The sequence below is a fragment of the Trachurus trachurus genome (genome assembly GCF_905171665.1).
Source record: "Trachurus trachurus genome assembly, chromosome: 16".
Classification (NCBI taxonomy): Eukaryota; Metazoa; Chordata; class Actinopteri; order Carangiformes; family Carangidae; genus Trachurus; species Trachurus trachurus.
In genome coordinates, this window is record NC_139902.1 from 18,854,992 (window position 1) to 18,867,871 (window position 12,880).

The 12,880-nt window shown below is 41.0% G+C and overlaps 1 protein-coding gene across 1 annotated transcript in view; it reads right to left on the reverse strand.

Annotated features, from left to right (window-relative positions):
- Positions 1–5,552: 5,552 nt before the first annotated feature.
- adamts16 (ADAM metallopeptidase with thrombospondin type 1 motif, 16) overlaps positions 5,553–12,880 on the reverse strand; it is a gene marked incomplete at both ends in the record, with an annotated part of 51,244 nt that continues 43,916 nt past the window's right edge. The window contains 6 exons of the mRNA XM_083990302.1: positions 5,553–5,668; positions 5,811–5,958; positions 6,102–6,317; positions 6,565–6,621; positions 6,758–6,952; positions 8,025–8,229. Coding sequence (XP_083846428.1) covers positions 5,553–5,668; positions 5,811–5,958; positions 6,102–6,317; positions 6,565–6,621; positions 6,758–6,952; positions 8,025–8,229 — 937 coding nt within the window. The remainder of the gene's footprint in view (positions 5,669–5,810; positions 5,959–6,101; positions 6,318–6,564; positions 6,622–6,757; positions 6,953–8,024; positions 8,230–12,880) is intronic.

Consider the following 12,880-nt stretch of genomic DNA (forward strand, 5'->3'; position numbering starts at 1 on the left):
CTTCACATTTTCGCATCTCACGCGTTGACTCAGGACCCAACTCAGGACCCTACAGGGGTGGCTTCGTCAAATGCCGGTCGAGCTACACGTTAACGTTTCTCGTTACGTTGGTAAGACATTCAGAATTTGACATGTATTTGATTGAATATTGATAATACAAATTTTCCGTTGTATATATAATTTTTATGTCAGTCGAAATATGATTTTTCCCCCCCGTGTTTTGGATTTTTTCTTCAGGCATTAGGTTATGGCATATGTGGGCGTTACCTTGGGAGCGGTGTTAGCATCAAACGTGCCGCAGCGTGGAGAGCACTGACCGGTGTCTGTGCAATCAAGGCCATCCAGTTTGTTGGTGTAAATAAATAAATAATTAAATACATCATATTTTAATCACTAGACAGTTTGTGTGCAGCCCCGTACCCTCCTTAATTACGTTTCCTTTCTGGCGAAAGATTATGAAAAGGCCCTTGGCAGGTCAAGGAGAAAGAAAACACAGAAACGAAAGTAGGTGGCCATGCTAAACTGAGCATACAGGGCGATGTACTGTAGTAACGAATAACACAGTTTCACACATCGTTGTTAACCACCATGGAACTGCTGTATCTTTATAAATTTGGGCTTTTCTGAGTTTGTCATGTCCCTGGTGGTCTAGTGGTTAGGATTCGGCGCTCTCACCGCCGCGGCCCGGGTTCGATTCCCGGTCAGGGAACTACCTTTTTAGACATATCGCATTGAATATGTATTGTTTATATTGCCACCCCTTACTCTCTTTACTAAACAAAAGGCAACTACTGCTTCTCGGTGACGAAATGAAATGCGTTGTGCAAGGACTTGAGCTGTAGAAAATCCTGTTTTGCTTGTGTGTGTCATACAAGTATAGTCAGCAGAGGGTACCATTGTACTGGCTACCGCACTCCTCCTCCTCCTCCTCCTCCTCCTCCTCCTCCTCCTCCTCCTCTCTCTCTCTCTCTCTCTCTCTCTCTCTCTCTCTCTCTCTCTCTCTCTCTCTCTCTCTCTCTCTCACACACACACACACACACACACACACACACACACACACACACACACACACACACATGGCTATGCACTCTGACTACAGCACTCCCAACAACTCAGCAGGAGTAATTAGGCTACTTATTGTGTATCAATATTTTGTGTTTGCTATATGTGCAAACATTAAAATGAGGGATAGACTTCCAGACAAGAAATAAAATGTTTCCATAAAAAGGGAAAAAGAAGATGTAAACTAATTTACAGGCAACAGTTGTAGTGTTATGTCTCATTTCCACTTCAGTTATGCATCATGCTTTAGCTGTGCCATGAGAGCTGTGTTTATACGAGCTCTCACCGTTGTGGTTCTGTCTCTGAATTTGAAAGGCTCTTGATCTAGAGAGGCACTTTTTTTTCTTCTGAGAGGAGACTAGTCCCAGTTTACTGTGCTCCACAATGGTCCTAATTACTGTAACAGCAGGATGTCCAATAGCTGAGAGGAAGCAGCTAAAGGTGCTGGGATATGCTGTAGGTGCATCCTGATGGAAAGGTAATAACCCTGTAACTTCAGGTGAACCTAGGGAATATAGCCTTAGGGCTAATGAGCCAACTCTCTCCAAACAGATGCAGTCAGAGATAGCATAGTTTCTTTTAAGTGAAATGGGGAGTGTTGCGAATGCTTTCCTCTCTTCCTGTCTCTTCCTGACAGATAATCTCTTCTGTAAACCGAAATGGGCCACGATACACTTTACATGTTGCCAGATTTGTCTTTCTTCACCTTTCTTATCCATCTTTGCAACACAAAATGCCTCATCTTCTTAATCCCACGCATGTCGTTTGCCTGGATTCTCCCCTCTTTTTTTGTTCCTTGTTGAAATACTGTAACACATAGAGAGTGAGCTGGAAATGAATTAATGTCTAATGAAAGTAACTCACCCAAGCAATGCACTTTTATTTGGATAGCCTAATAACAGAAATAAGATAGTAACCTTCAATAAAACTGATCACCAGTTAACCACAGAGCTAAGTTACAATAAAAGTGATTGAAATAATATGCACATTAAGATTTAAACCTATAGCAGTTTGGAGTCTTTAATCCACCTGATATGCATATCACTTTATTGTAGGAGAAAATGCAAGCAGACACCAGGGTGTAACACATGCCATATGCTAGTGTATGGTATTTCATAATTTCACCTAGCAATGTATTTTATTAAACATTGATATAGCCTAATTGATTAGTTCAACATTGAAACAACAGTATCCCAATTGATAAGTGTAACGTTTTGACAAAAAGTGGAGATTGTAAATTATAATGTGTATTTCGGTGAGTGTTCCCTTGAATTAAGTTTGGACTTGACTGGGGTGCAAAGTGGCTGATGACAGTACATTCCACGAGGGTGGGGGGTTTTAGAGTAATCTGATGCTGTGTGGGTGTGCGTGGTGTTGCTGTTGTCAGCAAACTGGCATTAATTAATAAAACAGTTTTGCTGCTCTGAATGTCATGCAGACATTAGCTACAGTGGAAAAAAAACAAAACAAAAACACAGTTATCCTGATGGCCTACATTTAATCAGTACTGCAGTGTCTACTCACAAGCAGAGAGAGAAAGCAGTGCCCACAGCTGACCAGCTATGAATCAACTACAGAGAGGTGGTTGACAAGGAGGAAAACGAAAACCCCCTTTTCTCTCTCTGTACCCACCTCTCCCTGTCTTTCTCATAGCATTTTTCTATGACAGCACCAAATACACAGACGGCCTGCCTTCTCCTTTTTTTCCTCTCTACTCTACTTCCCCCTGTCTTCTCACACTCTTCTTCTTCTGCCCTCCTTCGCTTACCATCTGAAGGCCTCAGGGCTGTGCCCCAGGGATTATGACAATGGTGATTTTGTTTTGGGCATCTGTGTCTCCTCGACTTGTTGAAAAATGACTAAAGAGTAAAGCCCAGACTCAATATGTCATAGGTGTTGAAATGGCTAATACCACATTGGCATTACTGTTAGCCAGGCCGCTGGCTTATGTGCTACACTCCATTGCACACAAACTAGATCTTAGCATTAGTCCAGAGAAAGTTTTCTTAGATGCCAGGTCAAACATCCTTTGAGTGTCAATATGTTATATGACATGTGATGCTAACTTCTAACCTCAATGCAAAATGCTTTGAAAATTGCTTTAGATGTGGTCAGCCTATGGAACTAAACCTAATACCAACAAAAAAAATGTTTGTTACTGATGTAAACTGGTTGAGTTTAGTTGTAAACCTCAATATTAAATATGGGGTATTATGTCATTCATTGTAATCTTACTTTTGTAGGGTTGTATTTCAGTTTCTAAACTCGTATTGGCTTTCATTCAGGTCTGTGCTGTGGGCTTTATTTGACAAGTCTGCAGATTTCATGGTTGACATTCAGTCTCAGACTAGTGAGCTTAATTTCACAAACTGCGAGTCAGAAAAAACAAACAAGTGGATGAGGCTTGTTAGCATTTTACAGCCACAAACTGAAGGGTACAAGCTTACAACACTTTTTTAGATTACAGGCACACAACCCCGAGTTCAAACCCCTTATGAATTATTATTATTATTCTAGTATTATTCTACTATGACTCCAACGCCATTGCTGGTCCATGTCTTCTGAATGTGTAGGGAACTATCCAAGTCTATATTTTAAGGACAGTAAGTGAGATGGCTTCCATAACACTATCCAGGAGTTTATTCCAAAGAAAGATTTTATAGTGGAAAAATGATATTGCTTGAGGGTTTAGTGTTAGTTCATGGGGTAATGGTTTGTTAAGAATGGCAGAGATGAACCACGTAAATATGTTTTAATGTCGGAAAGAAAAGCAATGAATGGAAGCAAAGACTGGAGTCATGTTTAAATTTATGAACATATGTCAACCCTGGACGTTACAAAGCTGTGTTTTACACTCAGTGTCAGATATGCAAAGAAACAGTCTACGCTGCTATTATGGAGGTGAAAACATGTAACAATGATGGCAGTGATGTTAATAATATGTTTGTTGAAAGACAAATCCTTTGTCAGGGCATGATGACAACACCGCGCCAGTTGAAGACTGCGGCCAAAAAAGTATGAAAGAAGAGATCAAGTTCCCCTCCTAAGCCTTTTTTCATGTGGCGAGAACACATGTAGACGTTAGTTTATATCCCCTGAAAGAAGAAATTCAATCAGACTGACAACTGACAAGAATGAAATCACGACTCCTGCTTCAGCTGAGATGCTGACATGACACACATTTGTTTATTGTTACATTGTAAAACTCATTGAAACAGCATTAGCCATCGTCTGCCAGTGCTTTTAACCATAATCAATATGCGATACATGACTGCCTTGAGTAATAATGTAGGGCAGTGTAATGTAAAAATGGAGCAGTGCCTTTTTAAACAACATGCTTCATACATTTTGTTATTGATCAACTCACCAGCTGTTGTAAATGATCACTAATCAATGTTGACTTTTCTAAATTTGGCTTTTGACATCACAGATTTTATTTCTTCAAAAATAAAATAAATGTTTTGAATACAAAAAAGGTGCAGTTTGTCAGCATGAAATCCTATGAAACATAATACAAAATATAAGGGTAATGGGTAATAAAAGAACATATTTATACTGCTTATTAATACAGTCTTCCAGCAACGCTGTATTGTAAAGCCAATAAATAAAACAAACAATACTGTACATGGGTCACACAATTCAGTTGTTCTTTCCTGAAGCTTGAGGATTTCACATTGACTTGGTGACAAAAGACAAAGTTGTAGCACCACTGAGTATGAAAGCCAGCTCACACAGCCTAGACCCATCTCAGAATAGTTCTCTCATGTATGATAAATTGTTTTTTTTCTTTACTTTTTTCTTTTACATTACATTTCAGAGTATTCTGCTATTGTCCAGCTATTGAGGAAGCCCACTCTGATTATTCCCAGCCTGCTTTTTATCAAGCCTTAGAGTACAATTATGTTTTCTTAGTTGTTTCTTTGAAACATCCCTTTTCATTATCAGATCCCAGATTTCCAATTCATCAAGAATTGCAGTGCACACCGGGGTGTATCGCATGTTGTTGCGTGGCAGTGCTCGAAACCTCGTCAACCATTTTCTCTGTTGGTCTGCCATCACTGGCCTTTGGTTGACTGGGGGATGTTGGGTGTCCTGGGTACAGATCTGTTCAATTACATACAGTATATAAACAAAGCTGGGATTTTTCAGGTTTTCAGTTTCTTTTGGACATGTCAGTCCTATTCGCTTTAATCAAGATTCCCATTTTGCTAGTTCCTCCTCATAATTCTCTCCTTTATTTGTACTGTCCTGATCACATTCCTGCGTAGTGCTGTCAGAATCACGTTCTTGCATCCAGATGTCCGGCATCGCGGGGAGAAGAAAGGGCACTGTAACTCTCTTGCACTTCCATTGAAATGTCCTTTGTTTTTCAGTGCTCGCCACACGCTTAAAGCAAAAACAATGTCTTTTCAAGCATGGACGTCAAATATAGTCTTTTGTCTATCTAACTACCTATCTGTCTGTGACACAGACAGAGTCACTTTGTTTGATTATAGGTTTGAATTTGAGCAGGACTGGCAGCACTGCTTGCCATAGAACTTGTGGTTGCAGACTCCATGCTGGGGCACCAGATAACACCAGTTGAAGTAATCTCTACACACAAGGTCTGTGGAAAAAAAGGAAACAAACATGCATCATGCAACATCAGAGTTTGATTCTGCTTAAGTAGTGTCAGACTATAACTTACAAGAGGAGCAATTTTAGTTATCCAAAAGTGTAAGAAATTAATTAGGCAAGAGTTTCAGTACCTTTCTTCTCGGGTTGTGGGCAGAAGTTGGTGTTGCAGGCCTGAGACATTAAAGGTTTAAGATGGAGCGCACAGCCAGGAGAGGGCTTCCCCTGAGCCAGACACTGGACCGTCCTCGCCTGTACTCCACCGCCACATGTCACTGTGCACTGGAGAGTACAAACAAGGCCTTATTGATGAATACTATGAATGCCAGGCATCACATTCAGTATCAGATATTAAATGCCCCCTGTGATGTCAATCATCAAGTGCTGATTAGTTAACACTGTAACTCAACGATGCTGAAACCTACCTGAGACCAAGGAGTTGAGTGCCATTCTGGCCGGGGTGGAGGTTGAGGGAGAGGCTGCGGAGGATAGGTGCGTTGATGCGTGCCCCATCGGTGGACCGGTGGGGTAGTGCGGATGGGGCACTCGGCCAGGGTACAGGGTCTCTGGAGCTCTACTGTGGGCTTAGGAACATGGTGGCACTTCTTGGCAGCAAGCTCTCTGTATTTTCCTGCAGTGTCCTAGATTATGGAAACAAACACTATTCAAGTCTGATACAAAGTGCCATTGTAGCTATAAGATGAAACCCTCAATGAAATCTATAGCACTGTATCTACTACATATATTAAAAAAACAACTAAATTATAACAAATTGAGATTTGGAGAGTTTCAAAGCTGTTGTCAACATTTTGTCTTAAAGTATCTAATTTAATAAGAAGAATCAACACTGTGCTAAATGTGAATAAACAAAGCAAATACAACACAGACCTTCTCTGCACATTTGATGAAGCGTGCCTGATAGCCGCGACCACATGTTACTGAACACTGGAAATGGAGGAGGGAGGAATGAAGAAAGAAAACTTACATTTGCTTGAAAAAATATTTTACATACTGCACAACTCCTGCTTTATTCGAGTGTCATATGCTCTCATCAGTCTTTATAACGGCTGTAAAGAATTACCTCTTGCCACGTGGAGACAAACCACTGGACTTTTCGTTGTTTCTGGCAGCGTTTAATGAAGCAGCCTTCTTGACTGGCAGGCTTAGGCAAGCCTGCACACACGCTGTCTGGCAGAGTGTGTGTTTGGGCACCTGGGTTGGTGCTCGTACACGCAACTGTCCTCTTCCTCAGGCCGTTGCCGCACTTGCGAGAACACTGCCAAGGAAAGAGAGACACATGGTAATGATGACACATAATGCCTTTAAATTAAGCTTTACTTTCTCTCTGACTGAAGGATGTGACTAAGACAATACAATTAACATCATTTCATTGCAAATATCAGAAGGCAAATATAATACATCAGTTACATCTCTACTGGAGCAGTATAAGACTCCTAAACCACTCACACAATAAAATGTTATTTATAATGGGACCTGGATGTGATTCCTGAAAATCAAATCCAGGTCCCATTATAAATATCATTTTATTATTCAGAAACAATATAGCATTGATCATGCATATTATAAATGGGATTAATTTGTAAGTGCATTCACACTTTTAGAGGCCACATTTCCATTTTCTCTTGGCTCAAAGTGAGGATTTGTCAAAATTAATTCAACATTTGACATAATGGAGCCATTACATGACTTGAACATAGAAAGACACATCTCTGGCCAAAGAGCTTAACAAGCCAGCTATGTACAGCCTACAATATATTCACATTCTCCACACACAGTGACTTATTGTGCTTTACTTCCTTAACGATTCCTCTGAGAAGGGTCTATAATTCCCCCAATGTTCATTCTGATCCCATGCACAAATCTCACGACAGCCTAAATCAAACTTCTGAAAGTGTTTCACTTCATCCAAGAAACAGGGGGCTGTGACGCACTGCCCTGTGCCGCAGAGGAAGCAAACTGGACACCACCTGTGGCAGGTAGTTGGGAACTTTTGGGGTTAAATGGGAATTTAACAGTGAAATGTGTCGCTGCACATTATGTATAGGAACTGGGGCCGAGAACATGAGAGGTTTCAGTGGGCACATTCATAGTTTAAAGCCACTGAGATCACTGTCATAAAATGTGGTGAAGCCATCAAGGCTTAGCAACACGGTGTGTAGAGTAAGTGTGCAGCTTCCAACTCTTTTTCCTCCTGTGGATTAAGTTTTGGGGTTGCATTTTATTTTATACTACTATAGCAGTGAGACATTCATTCATCAGTGTAATAAACACATGTGAAAAATCCTATTCTTGAATGTCTGGTGCAGATTACTTTCACATATACTCACCTGTGACCATGCCCCAGTGGTCCACACTGGGGGGCAGCTTTGAGTATTGCAGGCTTGCTTCCTGGCTGGGGTGGGCTGGGCACAGCGAGAGTCAGCCAGGGCGTCTACGTTGGCCTGGCTGGTTCTCTGGACGCACTGGACCTGCCGCGTCTGCTCTCCTCCTCCACAGCTCCGGCTGCATACCCCCCACTCTCCTACAGACCAGCTGGGACAACACAACACAAGCCCGCTGAGTCAACATGCACAGCTCCACAATCACTTACTCAGACAGGCCTGCGGGAATTTGCCAATGACACTATAATTAAGCCACCCCTCTCTTCTGCAGTGAGGCTGCGGTACTCCACAGCTAATTCTTCTTCAGATGTTATATGAATAGAAATCACTGTAAATCCTAAAACACACCGTCTGTCTGACAATACTGTAGCTTATTATAGCTATAGACTTAGTCAAATGATTTTAAACACCCTCATATATCTTATTATGTCTTTATATATCACTGACATCAGACGTAGTGGAGTGTTGCTTACTTGAGAGTTCAGACATTTGTTCATGGTTGACTGGCTTCAGAGCAAGTCAGAACAGCCAAAACACCAGGTTGTAATTTAAACCCCACTGCACAATTTATCCCCCCGCCCCATCTTGCCTAAAGTTAGTCTCCTTATCACGGTTAAAACCAAACATCATCACATTTTTTTTTTCATAATTACCTCCATTTGTTCTGTGTTCTAACAAATATACTGCAGCTACGAAAACTTGGCAGTTTCAAGATACAGTGTTTACTAAGCATCCCACATTGACGCATCAAAGACGCATAATCCTCTGACCCCAATGTGCTCAGTTTAGGACAGTAGAGTTTATGTTACGGCTGTGATGTTTTTCCATCACAGCACCCTAGAATCTTATGTCTTCTATGTCATCTAATCCCCGAGGTTCCTTTCTCCTCCTCAAAGCTTCACTGCATCCATCCCAAGTGACCCCAAACTGAAGGTGCAGGCAGCTCAATCCCTCATCACACACTCTGTCATCCTCTCCCTAACTTTACCCCCAATGCACCCACCCAGCCTCCAAAGATCTACCCCAAACGACGTCGAAAATGTGGCTGTCAGCGCACAGCCTTGTGTATATTAACAGTCTAAACTTTATTTGCAGTAATTTGGTGCATCACTTGCTTGGAATGTTGTATAAGGAGGATGAGAAGTGTATAGCTCTATGAATGCACTATCGAATCCAAATAAATATGGACGGAGAAATTACATCTGGTCTCACATATGTCATGGCTTGTCAGCGGGGAGATACACACTTGAGTATCATCAAAGGATTATTTGAGGGAGGCTGAGATGAATGTAAAGATGAACATTTCTATTCAGCTGTTTACTTAGTGATCAACACATACATGAAACACATTTGACATGGTGACATGATATTTGTTAGCATTTGGCAAGGAAATAGGAGGTAAACCTTCATGGAGTCATTAAATACGTAGACATCAAGCAAACAGCCTATTAACTAAAATCACAACAAATTTTAGCTGAGACATATTTGGAAATATTACGCTTACACTGCATCATGCATTTTGTATTCTATATATAGTATATTTGAATGTGTTTCTTTGAGCATCACCAAAAATATTTCATCACTAAAAATGAACAGGATTTCTATGATGTGACAAACAAGCTTGTGGTTAGCTGATATCATGGATTTATTATGTAAGAACATTTAACAACTTGCCACAGTATGATATCATACTGGCACACTTTACAAAGTTTTATTCTGGCTCTCTTACACCACTTAGTTACATCTCGGATATCAGTTTTTGCACAGAAAATAAAATAAAGTCATCTGAGCCACAGTGGGCAAAAGGCTGTAATGTAGTAGCCAATTAAAAGTGACACCTTAGAGCTTTGATAAATACTGAAAGGCATTTCCTTGTACCACGGATTTGTCACCTCCGTGACCTCATAGGAATGGTCATTGGGATAATATAATGATTGATGCCATATCAAATTATAGACCACCTTGTGATCTTTGCCGTGGGCTGCGACCAGTGCGTGTTGTTGGAGGATGAGTAAGCATCATACCCTTTGGACAGAAGCACACGGCATCAGGTATCCTGTGGACAGAGTGTCAGATAGCCTCTGTGGTCTGAACGACGCTGTCTAGATGCTCACATGGGGCATTAAATAACCTCTGACCAGTGTTTATGGCTGCGTGTGTTTGTACTTTCACGTGTATATGTCAGCGTGTGGGTGTTTCTCTGCTTATATTAGTGTACGTCCGCACTGCGAGACAGAATGATATCATGCTCTAAATGAGAGCGGGCATCGGAAACCTTTTTCCATGATGTAATGCCTGCTCAGTCCAACTCGCTGGGTGCAGACACAGCAAAATGAAATAAGTGCAGGCCCTCAGAATAGTATGACCTGCAGAGATGGACTAATGACCACAGCAAACAAGTATAGCCCAGAATGCATGTTTTGTCTCATCTCACAGTTTATGCACAAAGGAAAACCTACTCACTGTAAGTCAGCTATGCAATGAAAAACTCATCCAGATGCTTGGAGAAAAAAGGAAACATATGTACATACAATAAAACAATATGTTTTAGTTTAGGCCAACAAAAAGCTTCTATAATATGCCAGGTATTTACAAAGGTGCAACAGAAACCAGTTCTGGTTGTTTAAGCTATGAAACTGTACTCTAATGAAGTAGGAAGAAATTAACCTTTCATATGAAATTCAACGCACTGTTGAAAATAACTGTAATCAGAGTGTAAAAGCATGGAAATGCAGCCTCGATGTTTAGATTCTAATCAATCGGAAATAGACTGATTACCTAATGTTATATAGTTTTCTTGTGTAACATGAGAACTCCGCTGCTTTTAATGTTTGCATTTGAATTTGTAGTCTGATCATTTATGTGGTTGGTAAGGCTGATGGATCTTGAACCCATTAAGAATTAATTGACACAATATAATTGCTGTAATGATGATAAAAGGCTCTGCTAACCGCTTTAAGAACGTTATGCCATAAATTCTTAAATAATTTAATAACATTACATTATTTGACTGACTGGCAAATATTATTTGAAAGGAGTTGTAATTTACTGAAAGATAATGTCATAACCAAGCAATAAATCAAAGTAATGCATTTGCCAGCTTAATAAATTCAGAACTCAAAATCTCAGAATTTGTTGCACATTACCGAATACGTAACATATAAATAGTAAGTAGCTTTTGCCAATACCTGATCTGTCCAATGCTCACACACGCACACACACAGGCACAGGCACAGGCACACACAGGCACGCTTAAACAACACCAGCTGCAGATAATGAAGGAGATAGGCCCAAGAGATGAGTGTAAACAGTTGTGAGATTACTTTACAGCCACTATTATCACTGCTTCCTCTACTCAGTGTAAACACACAAATACATTAGTGAATAAATGCTGATAGGGGTAGTGTGTGCGGCTTTGTTAGTAGTAGTAGTGAGAGAGAGAGAGGGGTGGGGGCAGAGAAAAGAAAGCAAAGTGGAGAAAAATATCAGAGAAGTATGTTAGCATCTGTGATGAGCCCGACAGAGCAGGGGAGCCGCTGTGTTGGCGTGTGTGAGAGAGGGAGAATGTGAATTTGAACATATTTATAAATGACTTTTAAAAGATACAGACAGTCAGACAGACGGTGCGTATGTTTGTCATAAAGCCACAGCCCCACAAATCCCTGCTGAGAGATTGGAAGTGCTGCAACCAGAGCATAACTTAGATTGAATGACAGCTATCCTTGGCTGGCCGCTTGGTAAGAGTGTGTGTGTGTGTGTGTGTGTGTGTGTGTGTGTGTGTGTGTGTGTGTGTGTGTGTGTATATGTGTGGTGGCAGGACAGGGTTGGGCAGGTCAGAGAAAAAAAGACGTCACATCAAAGCATCCAGGCCATTAGGGTTGTGTTTACAGCCGAGCCTGAAGCCACCCAGGTAATGGACACTGCAGTGGAGGTCTGTCTGGCAAACCCAGCCTGCTGTTCCTCTAAACAGTGTGTGTGTGTGTATGTAGGGACGGAAAGGTCACACAGACTGACCTCAGAGATTTCACCTATGCCTCTGTGTGCGAGGGAGAGACAGGGAGAGAAACCGAGACGGACAGTGAGACAGACAGACAGACACTGACCTTATGGCTTTCACACAAGGGGCAAGACAGAGGGACCAAGGGAAAGAAAGTGGTCTTCCCCCTTGGGAAAAAGAAGCATCTGTTGTATCTACAGTATCCTGAGAGATGAGGAAGCAGTTAAGTGCTGGCTGAAATCTGTGGAAATGAAAGAGTCACTGTCTTTGGCTACCAGATAATGACAGTGTGATCACACACACTCTAAATGTCTAGAATCTAGATAAAGCTTGAATTGTTTGGTTTGTTGGCATATACCCACAGTGAGCAAGAGTTTCCTGATGTTCTCCTATAAGACTTCTTCTCTCCTGAAATGTTTACTTTGCTTTCTCCACCAGGATCCATTTACTAATAGGACCGTAATTCAATTTTCCACTGTAAGCGTGGCATCGAAACATAATACAGTACATGAATTTGGTGCACATACATGTACAAATACATTAATATGTCCATTTGTGTTATCTGATTTCTAGAAGGTATACATGACAAACATAGCTGAGACCATTCAGGAAGCCTTGTTTCAGTGTAAAACTGACATTTCCAAAGTGCATTAAATGGGTTTTTGAAGCTGTATAGGACATTTCTATAGTGAAATACTCATTTTCAATTTTTACCAGTGCTGTAATTAACTCTTACAGGAAGTCATAATGCTTTTTATTTTCACTCACTGCAACCCACTGGTTCCCAGACTTTTTCTGCCATGAC